Source organism: Brassica napus, chromosome A9, assembly GCF_020379485.1.
Source record: "Brassica napus cultivar Da-Ae chromosome A9, Da-Ae, whole genome shotgun sequence".
NCBI lineage: Eukaryota > Viridiplantae > Streptophyta > Magnoliopsida > Brassicales > Brassicaceae > Brassica > Brassica napus.
The window spans coordinates 19691067-19715841 of record NC_063442.1 but is presented as its reverse complement, the minus strand read 5'-3'; the positions used below and the strand labels follow the sequence as shown (position 1 = coordinate 19715841).

The following is a 24775-nucleotide window of genomic DNA, read 5'->3' as shown; positions in this document are numbered from 1 at the left end:
TCTTCTCTTATTAGCATACAGAAGCTCTCTTATGGATTATGCTCTGAGCCAGCTGATAGGACAACCCACCAAAGTTTGAGCTTGTGGCATCGGTTATCAAGCACTGACGCCTTGGGACAGATTCTTTGAAACATAGGCTGTTTTGGTTCTTTGGTCTTTCTTCTCCATAACTTCGTAGATCCATTTCATGAACTTTAAGTTAGAAGTTGAGGGACAAGGGGGAGCTGTAAAGTAGGTAAAAATGAAGAGCCAATAACAAGAGCCACTATACTCTTGTTAATCAGGCTTTTGCTATTGCTGTGAAAAAGGTCCTAGAAGGCTATATATCTGGTCTGGCTACATTATGTGCATCTGCAGAACTGAGGCGTTCATCTAACATTGTGGTTTTGTAAACCCTTTATAAATTTTTATAAACCATTATAAATTCAGAAACCCCAAGTGTCTCTCAATGCTCAATCATCTCAATGCTCAATTATACCTTTTTATAAGGTCTTATAAAAGAAACTGTAAAAGAATGATGTTCTTTAATAAGCAAAGAAATGGTGGAAAGTTGGTTAATTTGGTTATTTATAAACTCTTATAAATAGATTTATAAACCTTGTAAATTAATTTATGAACACTTATAAATAAATGTAAAAACTCTTATAAATAGCTTATAAGTTCTTGTAAATAGTTTTATAAACCCTTTTTAATAGTTTTATAAATATTTATATATGTTTTAAAAACTTTATAGATGGTTGATACAAGGTTTTATAAGCTCTTTTAAATTTTATAAGTATTTTTATAAACGTAACCCGCTTGAGGTATTTATTACAATTTTTATATTTATAAGGCCTTATAAAAGAAACCGTAAAATAATATATATATATATATATATATTTAGCCTTATGTTTTTATGTTTTCAGAGGGAAAAACAATTTTCAAAAAGATTGGAGTTGCAGAAAGAGAGAGAAGACACATGTTTTTATATGTAATATATATGTTCTTGACACATATAAGAGAAACAAGACACATGTCTTTCTGTAATATATATGTGTAACACGTGTTATTATAAGTGATTGTAAGCTGTAAATCATTTGTACTTTACATTTACTCTAGTTTCTTTTTTAAGAAAATTAGTAACGAGCATCTTCATGTATTTATATCACCGATTTTACTTTTAAAACTTTTTAAACTTATAATAGCTTTATGAATATTTTACTTCTAAATGTAAAGATTTATAAAATCTTATAAAATATTTATAAACTCTTGAAAAAGATTTATTTTCTCTTACAAATTGTGCGATGAAGGTTATTAAACTCTTATAATATTTTTATAAACCCTTATATACAGATTTATAAGCCTCTATAAAATGTTATAAGACTTCATAAAATAATTACCTTTTGATATTCTACAAATTCTTATAAATGATTTATAATTACCTTATGTTTTTATGTTTTCAGAGGGAAATACAATTTTCAAGAAGATTGGAGTTGCAGAAAGAGAGAGAAGACACGTGTTTTTATATGTTCTTGACACATATAAGAGAAACAAGACACATGTCTTTCTGTAATATATATGTGTAACACGTGTTCTTATAAGTGATTGTAAGCTGTAAATCATTTGCACTTTACATTTACTCTAGTTTCTTTTTTAAGAAATTAGTAACGAGCATCTCCGTGTATTTATATCACCGATTTTACTTTTTAAACTTTTTAAACTTATAATAGCTTTATGAATATTTTACTTCTAAATGTAAAGATTTATAAAATCTTATAAAAGATTTATAAACTCTTGAAAAAGATTTATTTTCTCTTACAAATTGTGCGATGAAGATTATTAAACTCTTATAATATTTTTATAAAACCTTATATACAGATTTATAAACCTCTATAAAATGTTATAAGACTTCATAAAATAATTACCTTTTGATATTCTACAAATTCTTATAAATGATTTATAGACCCTTATAAAAAGTTTCTATATATTCATATAAAAAGTTTCTATATATTCATATAAAAAGTTTCTATATATTCATATAAATGATTTAAGACTTTATAAATGAAATTACCTTTCTAAATATTTATAAATGATTTTATAAAACCTTATAAATATTTGGTATATTCTTATAAGTGATTTTATAAAGGTTTATAAATCATTTATAGGAATATATAAAACTATTGATAAAGGCTTATAAATGATTTCTGAATTTTCATAAATGATTTATAAACATTTATAAATTATTTATTATCTTTATAAAGTCTTATAAGGATTTTATTATAATGATATAATTTGATATGGTTTCTCTGCCTCTTCTTTATAAAACAATTATATTATTTCTCAGATTTTCTTAGCAAACAGAGGTACATCATTAACATCATCCACAATCAACTAAAGGATATATATATATAGACTCGGTACGATTCAATCATGATTCATGAGCAAATCTACACTCAAGAACAATTCAACATCCATAAATATTTTATAATTCACCACAAAACAGTTAAGTCAGAGAGAAAGAGAAGCATAAGATTCTCACTGCAGGAGGCATGCCGAGCAGGACGATGGACGTAAAGCAAGCAAATCTTCTTGCTGGAGAAGTTTCTTGCCCCCCCCCCATAACACCGTCGTTTTGCTCCTCTCCACGTCTTCCGCCACAACCACGAAGATCGTCTGATCCACATCTAAAGCCGCCTCCAGAGACTTCTCCAACACTCCCCATTTTTCTTGGAGACACTCGCTCTTATTCTTAGCTAAGAACTATACAGCAAACTCAATATCCCCACGAACCTCTACTGCATCATCTTGCTGTTTTCCACCACATGAGGAATATATATAAACTATTGATAAAGGTTTATAAATGATTTCTAAATCTTCATAAATCATTCATAAACATTTATTAATTATTTATAATCCTTATAAACTGATTTTATAAACTCTTATAAATGAATTATACTTTAATAATATATTTAAAAAACCTTATAGACTGATTTTATAAAGTCTTATTAATTGTTTTATAAACCATTATAAATAATCTTTTATTTATTATAAATAATTTACAAACATTTATATTAGAATTATAGACACTTATAATAGCTTTATGAATATTTTACTTCTAAATGTTTGTAAAGATTTATAAACTCTTGAAAAAGATTCATTAACTCTTATAAATTGTGCTATGAAGATTATTAAACTCTTATAATATTTTTACAAACCCTTATATACAGATTCATAAACTCTTATAAATATATATTTTTAAAACCTTAAAAATGATTTATAAGTTCTTATAAATAGTTTTATAAACCCTTATAAGAGGTTTCTAACATGCAAGATAATATAGATTAGTTAGAGCCCAAGCTGCAGCAAGACTACCTTCCTTTCCCTTGTATCAGAACTTTGCAATTGATCAACCTTCTCGGTGAGAAGATAAGGGACAGTTTCATCCATCCTAGGACCAACAGAGCCTCTCCCATGTTTGTTCCTGTCATTTACAAAGAGACTCAGAAGATGAAGAAAGCTAAAGGTAACAGAAGCTATAGCAAATAGACATATATACTGTGATTGGAGAAAAGACTCAATTCTCATCATCTCCTAAACCTTCATCATCATCATCCAAGTACAATCTTTTGTCCAATGATGATTGATGAGTGATCTTTCTCTCCTCATTAATGGAGCTACATTTCTTATCCAAACTCCTTTTCGAGAAACTACTACTCCGCTTCATTTGGCTACTGCTGCTGCTGCTTTCCTCTCTTGATTTTCTTTTGAGCCTTTCGTTTTCTTGCTTTTGAGCCTTCCACATCTCATTGGTTTCTACCGCTCTGTTTGTTGTATTATGGTCAAGAAACATGCAAGAGATTAGAGTAAATAATTAACATATTGAGCTACATTGAGTACTAGACAGACACGTAAGTCACAACATTGAACTGTTAAGAAACACAAAACCCAAAACAAAACTTTCAGATTCTGCCAACATTCTTATTGTGAATCGACCATTCACCAACAATTAAAATAATCCTCTTCCAAAAACATACAACTATTGTTTCAACAAACAAAAGAATATCACACACTATAGCAATGCAAAGGCTTATCCTTTTCAATCTTAACTTTTGTAAAACGAAAATAAGTAAAGGGTGGAAAGAAAAGCATTACATTGTTGAACACCAAGGACAGTTGCTGTGAGAAACCTCGAGTTAGGTCGATGCCTTACATTAGGCTTCTCAAGATAAGCTCGGACACCATCTTTTTCAGCTTGTCTCCTCAACTCTGCTGCTTCTCTCAACAGAACCGAAGCTATTCGATTTTCAGTTTCCAGATCCATCAGCAGAAGCAGGCTGTTAAAGTAACCAAACACTCAAAATCTGATATAGAAAGCCTGAAAATTTTCTGCCATGACACTTGTGGAAAAGCTATGGTCTTTGTATGTGAGAGAGAGAGCAAGTAAAAAAGTAAATGGAACAAAATCAACAACTGAGAAACAGAGGTTTCGCAATCAAGGAATCAGAGGAGATTAGTTCGCTAAAGGGAACAGATTCTGCAATTTAAGACAAAAGAAGAAACAAAAAAAAATCTCAATGCTTGTTCAATAAGATTTAAGAGAAAACAAGAGTCAATGATGAAAATGGTGATTACCATTGTACATCGAAGCAAATGTGTGCTGGCAGGGTTGTGGCTCTCATATAAGCTTGAACACAGCTTCTCGGGAACTGAACATATCAATTACATTACAAAATAACTTAGATTTACAAAGGGTTATAAAGGGTCTTAAGTTGTCAAAAACTCAATGTTTTCACAATCAAAACTGTTTATCTTAGATCGACCTGTACAGATTAGAAGTCTAAAGCAACCTTGTTTGATTTTTCGACTAGAGTAACCACAAAATTGAAATTTCGCAAAATTAATCGACACAAACAAAAAAAAGGAGAAATTAGATGCATACCAGTTGGGAATCTTGTACAGAAGTACGAGTCGACAGTGTGAACCGCAGAGAACCGGTGGAATGAGAGAGTGATGATGGATCTCTGGTGAATCGGAGGCAGAGAGGAAGAAAAAAAAATCACGAGAGAGAGATGGTGGATCTCCGGTGAATCGGAGGCAGAGAGGAAGAAAAAAGATTGCGAGAGAGAGAGGAAGAAAAAAGGATCGCGAGGGAGAAATAAGGTTAGGGCTAGTATGGTCTTTTGGTCATTAATAAAATATGTATTTATAAAAATGTCTTCATACTAGTGGTATACTTGAAATGTGGTACCAAAGAAAGTGTAGAAGTAAAATTCCCCCTTACTTAATATGCCATATTTGATTATCTACATCTTATATCTTTTCTATTAAAAAAAAGTCATAACTTCTCATTCATGTATGATTTTTAAAAAAATGGACTTATCTACTAGAGTTGGTTACATTACATTTTCAATCATTAGTAATCTTGATATTAAATAAAAGACATTATTAAAAAAATATTTTCAAGACATATAAATCTATAACTCACGAGAGTTTCTGGTTTTGTTTTTTTTTTTTTTGCGCTTAGATATAACTCTCTATAACTCAGTAGAGTTTGTGGTTTTCATGTAAAATTTGACATTCACAGACGTCTTCCCAGATTATTTGTTTAATCATTGTGTTTTTGTAGCGTTGTGTTTGCAGACAATATTTACTAAAGATTATTTGATTGTAAGCTCTGAACATATGTTAATAATTTACTCAACACATTGATTAGTATGGGAAATTTTTACTCTCTAAGACACATTATGTCTTTCTAATTACACATAAGACACTTGTTGCTGGAGACACACTTTCTCTATGTGTATTGTCTTAGATGCCCTCGTCTACACTTTCCAAAATTATTTTATTTTTGAATTTCCAAAAGTCCGTAAATTAATTTACAATCTCAGATCTACTTTTTCATTTACTTCCCCAATTCTCTAACTTTAATTTCACCAAACTCTCTCTTTCTTCTTCATTAATTGTTGAAGATTACGATTAAGCTTTTATCCTTGTCGCATGTCTGATTTTGTTATTTCTCTTCACCTCTTCTGTCTTTCTACATTTTTTTTTTCATTTTCATCTACTTTTCATCGAGACCCTTTTCATCTCTGTTTCGTATCATGAAAACATAAAAGGCGCAAAAATATTGTTTGATTTTAATTTTTCACTTTATTGTTATTTTTCTTTTTTCTCTGTAAATCGCGAACCATGGCCAAATCAAAGTCGAAGAAGAAAAAGAAGTTTGTTAGTCAACCAACTTCAAATGAGCTCGTCTTCGGAGATTTTTATTTCGTCTACCTTAACTCTTTTCTCCTTTCAAGAGTTGTAGATCTATAGATCTGTAATAATAGTGACAAAGAGTGAGTTTTTAATCATTTTCCTTGTCATTTTTTTGCTTATACTTGATAACGTCTCTCTAAATTTCTTGAAAGTTTGTAACTTTGAAGAACATTTGGAAAGAGTAGCACAATATAGTTCAAAAAACTTAACAGAATGTTTGGAGGGACAAAGAGAACATAATCCAAGACACATTTGAATGGGAAATACTTTGTGACTATAAAAGATGTAAGAGTCTGCTACTGATTTGGAAAAAGAAGCTTTGAATATTTGTATGATTTGTCTACAAACAATCTTGTCCACAAAATTGTACATAAAATTTGTAAGACTTTAAGATTTTTGTCCACAAAATTTTGTCTATAAAATATTGTACACTAAATGTCTCTGTCATATCAGTGGATGTTTTAAATTTGTCCATCAAAAATGTATCTACAAAATACCAAAAAACTATCGACAAAACATATGTCCACAACTATTTCAAATGTGTCCATGAGAAATGTATCCACAAATTTTGTGTCCACAAATATCAAAATACTCCGTATGAAATTGAAATTTGATTTTAAAAAATATTAAAATACATATATACATATGGATATCAAAATATAAAGAAAAAAATTAATGATTTATTTTATGTGATTATATATTTATTTATATAGTATAATATAAAATGTTGACACATATAACATATTGGGGAATTTAAAAAGTTACTTTTGATACATATTCGCTCTCTTTTATTTTTTGTACGTGTTTTCATTTCTTTTTAGATATCAATCGTGCTTTCTATTTCTTTTTAGATAAAATATACACTCTTTTTTTATAAGTGAAAAGTTCTGGTCCCCACTAACTAAATAGAATCAAACAAACAAAAAGAAATGAGTTTTTTACTTCCCTTAACCAAACGTAAAGGGATACTGCTGTAAAACCACATGGGGTGGAAGAGGACAATGTATCTCTCCAGTGAAAAGTGCCTTATCATGATAAAAAAGAGAAAAATGTGTCTGAGAAGGTAACTCACTCTTAGTGTGGAGAAGTTGAAGTTGGTCTATTGTTAACGTCCATTTATGCTTTTGAAGTCAATGAAAGCAGAAGACAATATTAAAATAATTGTCGCGTGATACAATTACGTTCATTTAGTTGTCTTACCATTTACTAAAGATTATTGGATTGTAAGCTCTGAAACTATGTTAATAATTTACTGAAGAAATTGATGCATTTGGAGAAGATGAAGTTGGTCCATTGTTAACGTCTATAAAAAATTTAGAATATCTACATTTAGTTGCAACAATAGATGTCTACATCTATTCCGTTAACAATTCAAATTAAATAAAGATAAATTCATATTCTGTTATAACTAATCAAAGCAATATCTACTTTTAAATAATATATAGTTTTCGTGAGTGTACTAACATATATGATATTCTAAGCATTTATTTTAAAACTTGGAGATCAAGCTCACATATTTATTGTTGTCGTGACCTTCTCAATTTGTTTCCTATATTTTCGAAACATAATCACGTAAAATCTTTTTATTTTCCATAACAACCTAAACAATATCATCGATTTAATATACTTGATACCAGATTTACAATGAATATATCAATATCTACAATATAGGTAACTATAACAACTGATTCTTAATATTCTATATTTTGTATATAATTAATTACAAATCCCACAGAATATACTTCGTAAAATACCCTAAAAATAACTACCCATCTATAAATATTGATCGCAAGATTCATAATATCAACCATCATCAAAAACTCGAACCCCTAAAGCCATGCCTACTAATAAAAATGTTTCTTTGCTTAAAAACATCAAGCCATTCAAGCAAGGGTGGCGCATTGAAGTGAACTTGGTTCATTCGTGGAGACAGAGAACCAACTATGGAGGAGATACTCTTGAGTTGATCTTCGCTGATGAGACTGTGAGATGATATGTGCTTATTTGTTTTTTAGTAATCGTATGCATCTATGTACTAAGTTTTGTGATCTTATGATAATTGAATTTAAAGAATACTTGACCATTAAACTTTAAAAAAAAAAATAACTTGACCCATATGTATACTATTTAACTCTTTACAATCTTAACTTTTAAAATTATATAATTTATTTTAAAAAATATAATGAAATGTTAAATTAAATTCTTTATAAAATTTATACATGAAGCTTAAGGTTTAGTTTTTGTTAAGTTTCTTATTTTGTGAAATGTTTTATTATATTTGGAGATAATAATGTTTTAATATTTTCCAAATTCCATTTCTATTTTTTTTAATAATGAAATACTAATCCAACAAACAAAAAAACATATACGAACAAACAAACACATGTGAAATTTGAAACAATCTATTTGATGGAGACAAGTATACTCAAATGTAAATCTACTCGATAATATATGTAGGTAAAAATTTAATTTTAAAACTTTTTAAATTTGTGAAATATTACAATATTTTCGAGGTAACAATAAAAAATATTTACCAATATTTATATAAAATACGAGTTAAATAATGAAATAACAATCCAAAAAACATAATAAAAAAAACCTAATTTATGTGAAAGTTTGAAACAATCTATTCAATAAAAAACATATATGGTAAAATCATTATGTTTTAAAAGTGATAAACACACCTTATATATATTATAATATATATCAATTTAGAATTGTAAATAAAATCAAACCAATCGAGCAACTACCTTGCATACCACTTCATTTATTGCTTAAAACCTATTAATCTAGCTTTATTTCGAAGACTATAAATCTTCTGTGTAATCCTAAAGTCTATGTGGATTTGATCCCTAAGTACTACATATGAACTTCTTATTTGAGAGAGTAATTAACTCTTTATGGTAATTTGAGTGATATCAATTGCGTTTGATCCATTCAAGTGATTCAGGATGTTACTAGATCAGCTCAATGCATTAGTGGTATAAGTCTCTTGTGATCAAGTCCTTGTATCGATGTATTGGTGAATGAATGTTGAATTTGAGTTAAAAAAAAAAGACAGAGCTTCTCGCTGAACATCAAAAGCTTACACCATTTATGCAAGTCTTACCCCATAGCAGCCGTCTATTGAATGAAAGTTTGTCCTTTTTATTTTTTTACTTGATTTTGATTAGGATCTGCGTATACAAGAATATTTAGTCTTATATCTTCTAAGGGTTTTAAGGTATTCAGAGGAAGAAGATGAGGGCAACCTCGAAACTAAAATTGTTCATTAATCTAGAAAAATATTGTCACGCTCCGTCCACCAACGGTTAATAGGTCTTCCACGTTCGCTTACTCAGCCCGATCCCGTCCGACCGGCGATGTGTTAATTTTTCGAAAGTTTGAAAGTCTTGTTTGCTAACCTTGCAATCACCACATGATTTTACTCCGTGTTTTGGCATCACTCACACAATATCACGAATCACTTTCCGTTGGGTCACTGATCCTTTCATTACTCAAGTTTAAACATGCTTAACTCTAGAATTCTAAAAGGTTGTGTGATGGAGAATGTAAGTGCATTTTGGTGACATAGGTAACCAAACCAATTCTTCTAAAACATTCTATATACCATAAACTGAGATGTTACAATTCATCCCCTCTCTAAGAATGCACCGTCTCCGTTGCACCCCAGGATCGTTACCCATCTTAGTTTGAGAGTTTGGTTCGGGTTCGGTTCGGATAACCCATTTAAATTTTTTTAAAAATTTTAAAGCCATTATATACTTTAAATTTCTCAAAATTCAAAACATTATAATATGTTACATATAAATTTGAATAATTTATGGCGTATGCCAAAATACCTAAACTTAACATATAAATTAGATTGATTTGAATTTTTTGATAGAGAATCAATAGATATTTCAAGTATTTATGGTGTTTTAAATATTGTTTAGACATTTACTTTTGAATATTTGTATATATTTTCAAGTATTTTGGAGAACGTCAAAATATGTTATATATTTTGAGTATTTTTATATATATTAAATGTGAAAATAATAAATATATTTAGATATTTAAATCTATTTCGAATATATTCGGGTACCCGAAATACTTCAGGTCGGGTCTGGTTCAGTTCCGGTTCTCTAGATACTTAAAATTTTGAACCCGTTCGAATATTTAACCAATTTCATTTGGGGTTCGGTACTACTTTTGGATCAAATTTTGTTCGGTCCTTCAGATTCGGATTTTCTGTCCAGCCCTAGCTAATCTACCTCAAAAGGGGTTTTTTTGAATTAATCATTCAGTTTGAGTCTTCAGATTCAAGTTTTTTTGTCCAGCCCTAGTTATTCAATACTATTAAATATTTCATCATATACCTCAAAAGGGGATGCTACAAATTGGTTCTTTTATGTTTGAAGTTATGTAAAAACTACATTTTTAGCACCTGAAGTAGTAATGTGCTTATTCGGTTCATAAACCTCCTATTTTTGTTTGCACTTACTCAACAGACTGACAATGTAAGTGGGTCTTTTTGGGAACCAAATAAATACATTCAACATAGTAACAAATGCAAAACTTTCAATCAAAACCAAAAGACAAATAAGAAGAACATTGTGTTAACTTAGCAAAGCAAGTTCTCAGAGCCACATGGGTTTTTTTTTCTTGAAAGTCGCTAGTAGTTTTCAGTTCTAACTAGATCGTTCTTGTACTTCATACTTCTCCACCACTCACTCAAGGTTGGTACTTGTAATGTATCCGCTCCTCTTGTTTATCAAAAGTTGAAAGCTTTCTCTTCAATTCCGATACCCAACCACCACTTATCCTGCAAGACAGACTAATTTATATAATCCTGATCTGATCAATTCAGAGCTTAGAGTTGATGATATCAACAACGCTTTTCTCACCTTCTCAGTTTTCTGGAGCTGGAGTTTCGTCCTCTTCAGTCATTATCTCAGACTCAGATGGTTCCTCTTCATCAGGTGGCTGCAACCCTTCTTTTGCTTGCAACTTCACAAACTGTTTGCTACGAGCTAATCGGATTGGCCTTCCCATGAAATCCTGCATTATCCCACATTCAATTCCATTCTAAATAATTACACGATTAGAAACAAGCCATTAACTTTTCAGTTCTACAATGTTGGGATTATGGCCATATTCTTTTAAAGTGTCTGCCCACATAACGGCTCACATCCTTTATATTTGTCTCAGTGATGCATAAAGTGTCTAAAGACTAGAAATATCGGGGGCTTCGGACCATTGATTGTCCCTAAGCTCAAACCAACACTTTCTTGGACTTTGGAATCGCCAAACTGATAAGCTAATTATAATGGTTTAAAAGCAAACAGATGCGTTATGAATTGGAGTAGCTCAAATGTGTAGAGTAAGTAGATAGGAATTACCTTTCCTTGGAACTCAAGGAGCGCTGCATCGGCCATTTTCTTGGTTTTGAAAGAGACAAACCCGTAACCACTGGACCTCCTAGGATTTTCATGGAATATAACTTCAGTGGACACAACGTTGCCAGTGTCAGCATCAAAGAACTCCTTAAGATGCTTGGCCCTTGCTTCAAATGCCAAGTTCGCAACAAACAAATTGAACGTAGGCACCGGCGTAGGCTTCTCACGAGGAGCATAAGTTTTCTTCTTTTTGGCCTTTGCATAGGCCACCTTCAAACGACGACCCTCATATTCCTATAAAAAAAACAACACGACCAAATTAGAGAACTATATCAATGATAATGTCCCAAATCTAAGAGAATGCTACTTACATAGGACTCGAGAGCCTGAAGAGCTGAGGCAGCTTCTTCAGGAGAAGCCATTTCAATGAAAACCAAACCTCGATTCCTTTCCTTCTTGTGCATAGACATCTACACAATCCAAAAGGAATAACAATTCAATAAATAATGATTTGAAGGTTTGGAAGAGAAGAAGGAACTGAGAAAGAGAGACCTCAACGTCGACGACATTGCCGAATTTCTCGAACAGCGACCTTATGTCTTCGGGTGTAGAGGTCCAAGGAACGTTTTGAGCAATCAATCTGGTTTTGGAAATCTCTTCTGAAGAAGAAGAAGGCTCGAGGATTGGCTCCTGGGTCGTGGCGGAGAAGTAAGAGGTAAGATTCCTGGGTTTTGCTAGATGGAGACGAGGAGTAGACCATGATATTGTGAGAGAGAGATTTGTGAGCGAAACTCCGTGATTTGGGGTTTTTTGTTCAGATTTGTGACCTACATATTGGAGGGAAATGGGAGGGAGACGAAGAAGAGCCATTGGAGCTTCGAGAGAGTTTTGGATAAGAGAGGGAGAAGAAAGGTGGGTTTTACTTTTATTTTGGGTTTGAGCTTTAACGACGTCGTTTGAATGTACTAACTGTTGTTTTTCAAACGATTTCCTTTGGAGAGCCATTATCGAGTCATTAGCTCTGGTGGCCCCAAATGTGACAATCCAATCTCTATTAGACACTTTAATAAACAGAAAAAATAATAATTTTTCTTTAATTCGAAAAATACAGAAATGCCATAAAACCCTAAGAATAGTTGAAGTATTTACAAGTTGTACCAAGGTATAACCCATCCGCCCCGACCCGACCCGTTTGAATGGGCAAATCAATTGAACCGAATCGTCTAACCGTGTAACCATACTAACCAATCGAACCAATCCCTCAAAACCAAACCAAAGCTGTCGGTTATAGCAAACTCTCTCAATGTATTTCGAGATCCAATTTGTCGAAATTTTAAAACTCATTTCTCTCCTCTTTTTCTTTCTTTCCTCACGAGAAGAACCCTAGTTTCCAAAATCGAGCTTGATTCGGTGAGAGTCGAGATAGAATCCGGTGAAATCTTCCGATTGCGATGGTGGTCGAAACGCGACGAGGTAAGAGGAAGGAGAATCCAACGGAGGAAGAGGCTCCGAGAGTGAAGTTTGCAAAGACGGGCTCCAGAGAAAATGTGGAGAAGACAACGACGGAGGAGAGTGAAACGAGGGCGGTCGAGGTTGTTGAATCGACGGCAAAGACGACGGATGTCTCGATGGAGAAGACGAAGACGACGGATGTCTCGATGGAGAAGACGAGAAAGGACTCGACTGAGAATACGGCGGAGATGACGGAGCCGTTTAATGTGGTTGCAGATGCTGCTCCGACGACACTGAACAAAGGTCCTGGAGATGAAGAGAATGAGGAAACCGCTTCTGGAGATGAAGAGAATGTGGAAACCGCTTCTGGAGATGAAGAGAATGAGGAAACCGCTTCTGGAGATGAAGTGAATGAGAAAACCGCTTCTGGAGATGAAGTGAATGAGGGTTCTGAAGAAGTACAAGAAAAACCAGATGGAGAGAAGGAGAGTTCTAACGAGGACCATGAATATTATGAAGAAGAACCTTCAGATGGAGAGAACGAAGTGAATGCACGTTCGGAAGAAGAACAAGCAAATGGAGAAGGAATAAAGGAAGCAAACGAGAATGGGAATCCACCTGAACCTTAGGTAACATATGATTAGGGAGAGGTAGTAAATCGAGTGGGTTAATGTTAGTAATACTAGGAGAACTATTGGAAAAACTGTCAGTTTTGGTATTACTTTGGTATGCGTTAGTATAACTTTAGTATAACTTGAGTATAACTTTAGTATAACTTGGATATAACTTGCAGGATTTGGATGGAAATGAGGCACCCGAGGCAATCAAACCAACCATAATGTTCTTTAAGCCATCTGAGTAAAAAAAAAAAAAGCCAGGGACGAGGTGCATGATAGCTAGTGCGATTAAGACGCTAAGCAATCTGAAACCGAAGCTGTCTAACGCGGAGTGGAACTGGTTCACGGAGCATCCTCAATTCAGACACATTTTCCACATGAAAAGCGAGAACAACCACAGGGTTCAGGGTATGTGGATGTTGTTGATGCGTACTGCCGGTTGCGAGAGGCGGAGAGAAGTGTGGTTCATTGTGAATGGCGTTGCCATCCGTTATGGGCTGTGGGAACACTGTTTGATATCTGGGCTATTCTGCTACAACTATCCTCTCGGCTACAAAAAGCTTGGTGGGACGAAGTTCATTGATAGACATTTCAAGAAAGGAGAACTTAGAAGGTTGGAGGATGTTAAGAAGAAGCTCGTGAACATGGGACCCCACAAAGACAGACTGAAGATGGCGGTTCTATTCTTCTTAGCTTATGTTGTTTGCGCGCAAACGAAGGTTGGACACAAGGCTAATCATGTGTTGGAGGTGTTCCAGAGAGCAGTGGATGATCTTGACTTGTGTAAGTCATTTCCATGGGGGAGATTCTCTTATGATTACATGCTGAAGGATATCTCTCACACAATGAAGCATTTTGGAGGGGTGGTGAAAGAGAATATATTATGGCCGCTTCCGGGTTTCTGTGTTCCACTAGAGGTATGCAAAATCTCATTAATGACTTGATTGCTATTGTTATTTACTGATGGTATTTTATAAATGTTGTGTTTAACAGCTTCTTGCATTCGAGACAATTCCTAAGCTAGGATTGGCATTCAGAGAACCTATTGAAGAAGCTGATGTCAACTGCCCGAGGATGTGCAAGTCCTCATTCAAACGAAATGGAATGACATGGGTGTCACTTTTGGCGATAAACAAGGAATTGTCTAACACTACCGTAAGTTTACCGAGACTCAAGTTTACCTATGAACTAAAGTAGAACTAGAGTAATACTGTGGTAGAACTAGAGTAATACAATAGTAGAACTAGAGTAATCTTGTGGTAGGATTAAAGTAAAACTATGGTAGAACTAGATAGGGACCTATGGTAGAACTAAGGTAGGACTAGATAGGGAACTATGGTAGAACTAAGGTAGGACTAGATATGGAACTATGGTTGAACTAAGGTAGGACTAGGAACGGAACAATGGTCTCACTAAGGTAGGCGTGTGTTGCTAAGATTCAAAATTAATGTTTGTGACAGGATATCGACAGCATCATCCCCACCAGAACTCCACAAGAAAAAAGGCTCTTGGATGACATTTTGGAAGATGAAGACGATGTTGATGAATCTGATATAGCTGTGGAGAGTTGGGAGAAGTGTCTGACTGCACGACGAGGATGTAGCTGCGCGCCAAAAACAGGCAGATGAGCGGTCGATTCAACTGGGAGATGTTATGAAGTTGCCGAAGAGAACGATGAAACTGATGAGGTTAGTTGACAAGAAGGTTGACCAATTGGATGGGAGATTGACCCCGCTTGAGGAGTTTGTCAAGGAGGCACAAGCTAAAGCAGCAGAAGAAGAAGCACCAGCACAAGAGAAAGCAAAGAAACATAAACGCAAGAAGAAGTGAAGTAGAGATGCCTCACTTGCTTGGTGTGTTAGAACTTTGTTTTATGTTTTTTATGAAGTAGACAAACGATGTCTTTTGATGTGTTTCTTATTTGTGATGTTGATTTAGAACTTTTAACAATGTTATGACTATATATGCGATCTTTGTTGTGGATGCTTTTACTTTTATTGTGTAGGTCGAGTGAGAGTCTAGGAAAGTACCAATTGATAAAGTCTAGGAAATTAGTTTAAGAAAGTACATATTGATAATGTACCTAGGAAATTAGTTTATTAGAATAATGGTTGATGATGAAAGTCTAAACATAGAGTACCAATTGGTACCAATTGATAAACATAAGAGTGCTTAGCATAACATAAGTTTGGGCATAACATAAGATTGAACACATAAACTTACACAAGTCTTAACAAGAATCGTAGAGTCCTCTCTTAAGAAACAAAGACTTGTATTAACCGAAATAATAAAAATAGATAGGTACGGAAGACAAAGTTTTTAGCACATGAACTCAGAACATGCGAGGTCGAGAATCTCATGGACGGGAGGTCGAGGTAATGAGCCTCGTAAGCTTAGCAATCTCTTATGCCAACTCTTTCACCTCCCCCCTTAGGCGCTCCACTTCTTGCTGAACACCAAAAGCCCATGGCTGACGGAAGTGCAACCCATCGTCCTGCACAATTTCAACCAGAGTGGAAGTCAGTTTCACCATAACACAGTTTCACCCATATGATAACTCAGTTTCACCCAGAGATACCCAGAGTATAACACAGTTTCACCTAGAGATACCCAGAGTATAACACAGTTTCACCCAGAGATATCCAGAGTATAACACAGTTTCACCCATAGTATATCACCGTTTATCTCAGTTTCCCTTAGTTTTACAACGAAGACAAAGATACGCGGAAATTACCTCATAATTCTTGCAGGTGAAGTACCTACTCCCAGGCAAGGTATCGAAATCTGATTTGTACTTCGGAGTTGGAGAAACATTCGTCATTATTTCACCACCGCATGGGCAACGGGTAGGAATTCCATATTGGGCATCGGCAACGAACCCTAACATGTCGTAGTGTTTCTTCATCTTCTTCATCTCTTCATACGGGTGAGTCATGTTCAGTAAAAGGGAAAGAGTAAAACTGTGGATCTTCAGAGAATATAGAAAGAGAATGGATAAAGAGAGAGTGTATGAATGGTGAGAGAGATTAGAAAGAGAGAGTGGTGGGGAAGTGAAAAAGTGTCTAGGAATCTACTTTTTGACCTAAATAATTGGAAATTTTGGCTTTTTTCGTTTAAGCGCGAAAATTTTTTTTATTCTTCCTCCGAAATATTTGCTCTTAGTTATACTGAAGTTTCTGGTTTTACCAATTTTCTTCGTAGTTCTACTTTTCGTGATTTCAACATTTTTAAGTTTTACGTATAATTTTAATTTCTAAAGAAAGTTTTACTTGTCATTTTTCTGCATTACCATGTAAGCATAAATGATTAGTGCAATAACATATTTTAAATCATGAAAACTATAGAATACTTCTTTATAAGCTGATCTTATTAACAAAGTGCTCTTGGAAAGACTATATACGATGATATATTTTTCATGAAACAATGAGTTTTTTTTATTATGAGGTTTGTAAATATTTGTTATCTTCACTAATGTATTTTGAGAAGCAGTATCTGCTATATAATTTTTGGTGACCGTGTTTCTGTATTAAAACTTGTGTAGTTGGGATTTTTCGAATTATGCCGATTTCTATCATAGTTACACCTTGTTATACTAGTTTTCCGCGGTTTTCCAATATATCACTTATTACAGCAATAAAATCCAAACAAGAAGATCTAGTTTGATTCACTGGGATTACTACTACGCATTCCAAACAACAGCCAACTGAAACCGAAATTTTGCCTTGGTCGCCTTATGTTTTGTGTCCTTTTACGTCGTTCCCCAACAGATGGACTCCTCTTATTCTTTTTTCTTCCCTTCCTCTTGAGGCGATCCGGAGGTATGATCTGAAGCTCTTTGATGTGATCTGGTACATTCCAATCACACCTGTCCGGCACAAAATAAATGGTCTTGTAATAAACCAATGCCCAAAGTTCTGTCCAGTAATATTTCGAGCACAATTCATGATACTCTATCTTGACATCACGTTGACGACCAGGAGCAGCTTCAACCTCAAGGAAATATAAGTAAGCAGCAAGTCCGTGCAGACAAGGATACTTTTCATAATCATACACCTTGCAGCTAAAGCTCTTCTCTATCAAGTTCACAACATAATTCTTCCCATTTTCAGTGTCGGTTACCTCGTACTCAAGCTCATAACTATTAAGCTCACGCACTGGTGTTTTCTCAGCTGTGCTCCATAGGTTATGCAAGTGAATCTCGACATGAGGAACCAGTTTGGTATCAATCGACCCAGCCACAGAGTCCTTCCGATGTTGATTAAACCAGTCTGAAAACTTTTTGATGATTGTATCCAACAATGGTATTAAAGCATACCTCCTGGCGTTCCTAAAGACGCTGTTCATTGACTCCACACTGTTGCTAGTGTCCAAGTTGTATCTCACACCTGGGAAATAAACCTGAGCCCATGAGCTTTTATCAGTATGCTCCTCTAAATACTTGTACGCTGGAGGAAATCTCACCTTAAAAGATGCATAAGCAGACTCGAACTCAGCCACCGTGTAACACCTAGCCAACTCCATAAATCACCATGCGACTACGGCTTTGGTTGTGTTACAAGCATGCCCTCTCACATTCTGAGACAAATGCCATATACAATGGCCATGGTGAGATTGTGGAAACACATTAGCTACAGCCGCGATTAGGCTCTGGTTTCTATCACTCATAAATACTAATTCAGAAGAGTCTAGTATAGCAGTTTGAGCATCTCGAAAAACCATGTCCAACTAGCATTATTCTCACCGTCGAGTACACCAAACGCAAGCAGATAATGGTGACGATTAGGATCTTGAGCTTTAGCAAATACTAGTACACCACCATATCCATTCTTCAGAAATGTGGCATCAACAACTATCACCTTCCTCATGGCTGCAAAACCTTCAATACAAGCTCCCAGAGCTATGAAGAGGTACTTGAACTTATTTGCCTCATCCAACTTCACCCCTGTTTTTGTTTCCGGATTGACCGTCTCTAACATATACAAGTAGCTATATAGCATCTTGTAGCTCTCTTCCGAACCACCACGCAACTCAGAAATAGCTAGATTTTTCCCTTTCAAGGCTGTGGAGTAGGATATTGTTACACCAAGTTTTAACTTTATAAGATCCATGATATCTTTCGGAACAGGAGTACTTAGTTTTTCAGGATATTCCTCATTGAGAAAAGTTGCAACTAATTCTGCTGAGCCTTTCCTCTTGATGTTGCTGCTTTTACTTTGATTAGACCGAGAGCATGGATGCACACCCGTGTACCTCCTAACTGAAAAAATTTCAGTCTCTGAAATCTTTGCAGCTCGTAAACTCCACTTACAGGTTGCTTCACAACATTTTAACACCAATCGTCTCCGGTCGGACTTTTTGATAACATTACGAAAGCATTCACCAAATGCAGCTCTATCGACCACCTCTTGAAGTGCTTTCTTACTTGGAAACTCCTAAAGCTTATACAGACCCAAACCGTCTTCCCAAGCCTCTATAACCTGACTAGCTTTTTTTATAGGTGGCTGCTCAACATACTTATCTGCACCCATACCCGTCTCACCTGTGGTGTTCGTCTCTGCTGCGGTGTCCGTCTCAGCTGTTGTGTCCGTTTCAGCTGCTGTGTCCGTTTCAGCTGCAGTGTCTGTCTCTGCTGCAGTGTTTGTCTCTGCTGCAGTGTCTGTCTCTGCTGCAGTGTCTGTCTCTGCTGCAGTGTCTGTCTCCGTTGCAGTGTCTGTCCCAGCTGCGGTGTCCGTATCCATAAAATCATTCTCTGCATCTATCGGATCCTTCTGTTGATTTGCTTGACAATTTTCTACATACAGAGTTATGGCCTTCGGTCTGATTTCATCATAAACATCATCATTTCCCTGCAACACTTCGTAGTTCATACCAAACGAACTTATGCCCACTCTCGACACCTTCTCTAACTGATCTGATCTACTCATCTCCTCCACTAACAAAAGAGATTTACGGTTGTCTTTATCAACGGTTGTTAGGAAACCAAACAGATCATCATCATCACGAATAATTTGCTGTTCTTCAGATCCATACACCATCGGCATGCACTTCAATGCCAGTTTTGCCTTACTTTCATCCAACACAAGCTTTTTATACAACTTTTCTTCTAGCATTGCCAAACCTATATCCTCCACTGTTGTCTTCAAGGTTACACAGGAGATCTCCCCTTTGAATTTGAAATAGACGCTCACATATTTCATCATTGTATCCTGCAAAAACAAAATAAAAAAGTTTTAGTTATACCCGTAGTTCTTAGTTCTACCGACTTGTCAACAGTTTTAGCAAGTTTTACCTACTCTACAACAATTATCAGTTCTACTTGTTATACCTAGTTATACAAAGTATAGCTTAATGCTTAAACAAGAACTCAAATGTATGTATGATTGATTGATCGGAGAGATCTCAGTGCAAAGCTACTCACAATTAAGACAATTCACGCACCCCAATGCACAACAATTTCATATATAATTCAACCAAATCATCCCAGAATCAATGCTGTTTCAACACTTTCAATTACAAACCCTAAATCAAATTTCTATCTTGCAGCTTGCTAAGGAGAGAATAACTAACCTGCATTACGACCTATCCGAAAGAATGCTAGCCGGTGGAAACATTGCGGTCCGACGGCGTCACCGGAGTAGCTATCAACGTCGACAACAGAGTTGTTGTGAGGGAGCTGCGAACCAGAGACAATAACGAGCTTCTCGGGTGGGAGCTGTAAAGGAGCTTTCCTCCTCGAGCTGCGGGATTTTATTTTCTTTTAAATTTAAATTTTCTTGTTCCAGAACTCTAATTGAATTGATTCGGTTTCAATTGAATTGAATTAATGACAAACCCGTCGACCGAAACTCACACCAAACCCAGACCGAAACCCATACCGAAATCCCCCCAAATTCGAATTTTCTTTTACTTTTTTTTTATTTTTTTCCATCTTCCAAGGGCATTCCCATCATTTCACGCCCACTTAATGAAAAAGGGGCATAGGCGATTGTGGAGCCCATAGGAGATTCTGCTTTGTGCGGTTGGGGGCACCAGAGGTGATGACTCTAATCAATTGCCGAATTTTAAAAAATGTTTTTTTTAAATAACAATAATAATACACCATGGTCTAAATAAAATAAACTGGCCAGTTTAACATGTGTACTAGTTTTTCTTGCCCAGTGGTCAAAATAACTTTTTATAAAATATTTTTTTTTTATAAAATGAAAAATGAATTTATTGATATTTAAAATTTTTATTTACCAATTATAAACAAAATAAAAGTTTATAAAATATTTATGATTTAGTTTTTTTTATTTATTTGACATATGATGTTCTTAACAATAAATTTTAAAGTATTGTATCACGTTTAATTTCAAATAAACCCAACAATTAAAAAGTTGAATAATTGCCTATTTATGTTTATTTATGGATCTAGGTATATTTTTGAATATGTAAATCTCTATAAAATTTTGAATTTTAATTAGAATTATTTTAGTCTTCTGTTTGTTAAAATACACTTACATTTAATTTTGAAAAAAATATACATATTTATACGAAAGTGGCTAACTTTTTATACTAAGTTAATGCAAAAAAATTTATTATACTTGCAATTAACAATAATTGCAAGTATAACCATATACATACATAACATGTCTTACTGTTCAATTTTTGGATATCAAATGGACCTCTAAAGAAAGTAATTTAATGTGGCTGATTTTGTCTCTTTTACAATCAGTTTCGCTACTGCTCTAGCTAATTGTCTACCATTATGCATGGCCGTGCTTAAGGGTATGTCGGCTTAAGTAGATTTTTTATCAATCAAATTCTCATAGTGTACGAGATTCTTCCGAAGCATATGGCTTTCTGGATGTAGATGATGATATTTATACAAATGGATCTTATATATATATCGTAGAAGTATGACACAAGTGAATATATAAATATCAAAATCTGTGGTTTAGCTTATGTTATGATCTTATACATCCTAGGTCTTCCCGTTCCGTCATTTGACTTATGTTCTTCATGTAGCATTCAATGAATGACTATAAAATTCCATAGATACTTCCATATAATGCCATCAAAAAGGAAATCATTAGCCATACGGGTTAAGTCGCCTTTTACTCTATCCCACAACTTCTGAAGAAAAAAGAGCTTCCATTCCATCTGATCATTGTGCTTTTTTTTTTGGATGCATCTCAAATAAAGCAAGTTTGACTTCCTATACAGTAACAAGTGTTGTAAGATCTCGGATAATCAATTTGTGATACTTATAGTTACATCCGCCAAGCATCATCAATCTCCTTTGCATTGAGCGATTCAAAAAAGCACCTGAAATAATTAGTAACAATGGCTATCATAATCCCTTTTCATTCTCCACCATATTATCTGATTCGCTGTAATCCAATTTTTAGTACGATTTTGCTTTGTAAAAGCATGAAAAAAATCGATATATCCCCTTCTCACAGCCAAAAGATTATACTATTTTATTTCTAAAACATTTTCTTAGGTTTAAGAGTTTCAGATAATTCCTTTAAAGTTGTTGTTATTTTCTCAGTTGTAACGTGGAACTTCCATTTTTTCTTTAAACACTTCAGCTTGTTTTTCTGAACATATCATTTTGTCTCTTTTCACTTACTCATATTCATGGCCGGCTTAAAGCATAGGGCAAGGGGGCGTGGGGCTGGAGCCCAAGTATTTTTTAACAAAAACAATGTTAAAGAGAGATCCAATTTTATTAAAAAATAATTAAGGATAAGGGCCCAAAATTTTAAGTTGCCCATAAGTATATGTAAAAAAAATGCCCAAAGGCCAATATATACCTTGACACGGCCCTGCTTATATTCATACCCAAATCGCATTAACAATAATAACACATGGTTCCATGTAAATCTGGAAAAAGGGAAACTAAATCCCTAACCCCTAGCTAGTAGTCTAAGCTTTGGAGGCTTCACATTTTTCTTATAGAAGTTTTCTATTAGTTAGTAACATGATTTTCTAGTCAACTTTTGATAGCAATACATGTTGGTAAGTAGCTTCAGAGAGGCGACAATGTAATCCAAACCTGTTATTTTTTTCCTTTCCTACTACTTCAAGACACATATTGATAATACAGAGACATGTTTGATTAATTGCCATTACTTCTTGTTGATCCTAGAATCTGGTGAGTAATTCCACACAAGTGATAGAGGATTCCTACTGATTTCTGGACTGCTGCTAAACTCAAGCTTCTTCTCAATCGGACTGCTCATCATCTTCAGACTATCTCTTGTATGACTGTAACATAAGAGCATCTCTAAGTTAGATAAAATAATACCCGTGTTTAAGATAGATAATCCACTACTGCTTTTCATTTTGTGGCTTTTACCTTTGCAGATGCGCTTTTGTGACTTGTCTCAGCAGAACCAGGAGGGCTTTGTTGCCTTAACAACTTACGATTTTCTTTATCCATATTTCGGTTTTGCAATCTCACAAGTTCTGTCTGTTAAAAGTTTATAGGTTAAGTGGTATATTTTCAGAACAGGAGAGTGTGTTATGGTGGTGTATTATATTACCTCTTGCTTGGCTTTAGCGAGATTCTGGATAATGCATTCCTTTTCGGTTCCAAATTTCTTTGCCTTTGACACCAAAGACAGAACCTTTTGCATCGAAGGCTTTAATCGATCGCACCTGCTCAACAAGGCTTGGCAAGATAAGTCTTGAGTGTTTGCCTCCAAAAAGAGCCTATTAGACACAAAGTGTCCCACAGTAGTTAGAAGAGATCTTAAGCAATATATAAAATATATGAGCCAATCCATTTATCACCAATTGGTTTTAGGTTGGAAGCCCATGTAGCTTAACATGGTATAAGAGCCTGATCCACGCAGTCCAACCCAATCCACATCGATCCAGTCCAAAGTTGGCCCATCGATCCTTGCCTGAACATTATGAGATTGACGCTCGAAGAGCCATCATCTCGAGGGGGCGTATCTAGCTTAACAGAGACGCCCCACATGCCCCACTGTATTTTCATCTTTGCTTACGAGTAATCCCAAAACTGAATCAAGCAAATCTTCTTCTAATAATGGTGTGCAGTTGTCAACCTTTTGAGGAGAACAATAACACACATTTGTCAAATCTTTCCCAGAGTTGACGAGGAACACAAAGATGTTATATTTCCATATGAAATGATAATAAGTACATGCTGATAATAAGTACTACAATTTCAAGAAATCACAAGGCAAACTTAATAGACAAACGATTTCATCCATAACAGCCTAACCAAGCGATAGATCTGTAAGTGCATAAAGAAATCTAATTTTTTTATATGAAGAAAAGTGCTTACTTGGTCAATCCCAATTTCTCGCTTACGAATCTGCAATTCCTCAGACATTCTTCCAATTTCGTCTACCAAATCACGAACCCTAGCTTCTGCGTCTCTGGCTCTCTCATCAGATTCATTCCCCAATTCCATCAACGCATCACGATCTTGATGATAAAGCAAGCACTCTCTTTCCCATTTCTTACACTGGCTCAATAGATTTCCACATTCCGCGGCCAGTTTCTGGTTCTCGTCGATGAACTTCTTCAACGCATGGGCATTCAAACTCGCTTCCGACTAAAACAATAAGAATCAGATTTCGATCAGTTCGGAACGATATCTCTCAAATTCCCCAGAATAAGTAAATAAACGAATTACTAACCCTAGCTTGGTCGATTACATCTTTCTCTTTTAATATAGAGAGAAGAGCCAGATATTGATCTTTGAGACGCAGCTGTGATTCTTCAGCAGTACGAAGCTTCTTCTGGAGAGACTCCATTGAGATCTGAAGACCCAAGGAGTGATCAATACTGACTTTGATGTAGTGAGAGAGATTCATTTCTCGCTTTCGTTTCTGTTTCTTATGAATTAAGTTCTCTCGCTTTGCAGTGTCAGTTTCAGAAAAAAAAAAAACGAATTAAGAAGAGCGTTCAGTGTTTATTAATAAAATACACAAATCCTTCTTAGGAGGGTTCGAAGAGAGGGAGAGGGGAGGAGGGGCGGGGGTTGGTAATTCAAAAATGAAGTCAGAGGCTAGCTGTTACAACTTTTCGATAAAGTAAATGCATGGCATATATTTTATTGCTTAGAGA

At 34.8% G+C, this 24775-nt stretch overlaps 3 protein-coding genes and 2 long non-coding RNA genes across 5 annotated transcripts; 1 reads left to right on the top strand and 4 right to left on the bottom strand.

The window, feature by feature from the left end:
* Positions 1–2369: 2369 nt before the first annotated feature.
* Positions 2370–8896, bottom strand: LOC125578369. The gene is made up of 2 exons (XR_007316459.1): positions 4612–8896; positions 2370–4513 (listed from the first exon to the last, which is right to left on the bottom strand). It is a non-coding gene; the product is annotated as an uncharacterized LOC125578369 (long non-coding RNA).
* A 1836-nt stretch (positions 8897–10732) lies between these two features.
* On the bottom strand, positions 10733–12638 carry LOC106360973 (RNA-binding protein CP33, chloroplastic-like). Its single transcript, XM_013800661.3, has 5 exons — positions 12171–12638; positions 11990–12088; positions 11622–11912; positions 11127–11280; positions 10733–11044 (listed from the first exon to the last, which is right to left on the bottom strand). Exons 1-4 carry the CDS (start codon positions 12621–12623, stop codon positions 11131–11133), a joined length of 993 nt encoding a protein of 330 aa, XP_013656115.3. The 5' UTR covers positions 12624–12638; the 3' UTR covers positions 10733–11044; positions 11127–11130.
* Positions 12639–13069: 431 nt separating this feature from the next.
* Positions 13070–13699, top strand: LOC106358912 (uncharacterized protein DDB_G0290685-like). Its single transcript, XM_013798702.2, has one exon. The coding sequence runs from the start codon at positions 13070–13072 to the stop codon at positions 13697–13699; it is 630 nt and encodes a 209-aa protein (XP_013654156.2).
* A 3642-nt stretch (positions 13700–17341) lies between these two features.
* Positions 17342–18208, bottom strand: LOC125578121. Its single transcript, XM_048740417.1, has one exon. It carries the CDS (start codon positions 18206–18208, stop codon positions 17342–17344), a length of 867 nt encoding a protein of 288 aa, XP_048596374.1.
* Positions 18209–20172: 1964 nt separating this feature from the next.
* LOC106359723 lies at positions 20173–24775 on the bottom strand. The gene is made up of 5 exons (XR_007316458.1): positions 24346–24775; positions 23988–24260; positions 23218–23745; positions 23031–23144; positions 20173–22939 (listed from the first exon to the last, which is right to left on the bottom strand). It is a non-coding gene; the product is annotated as an uncharacterized LOC106359723 (long non-coding RNA).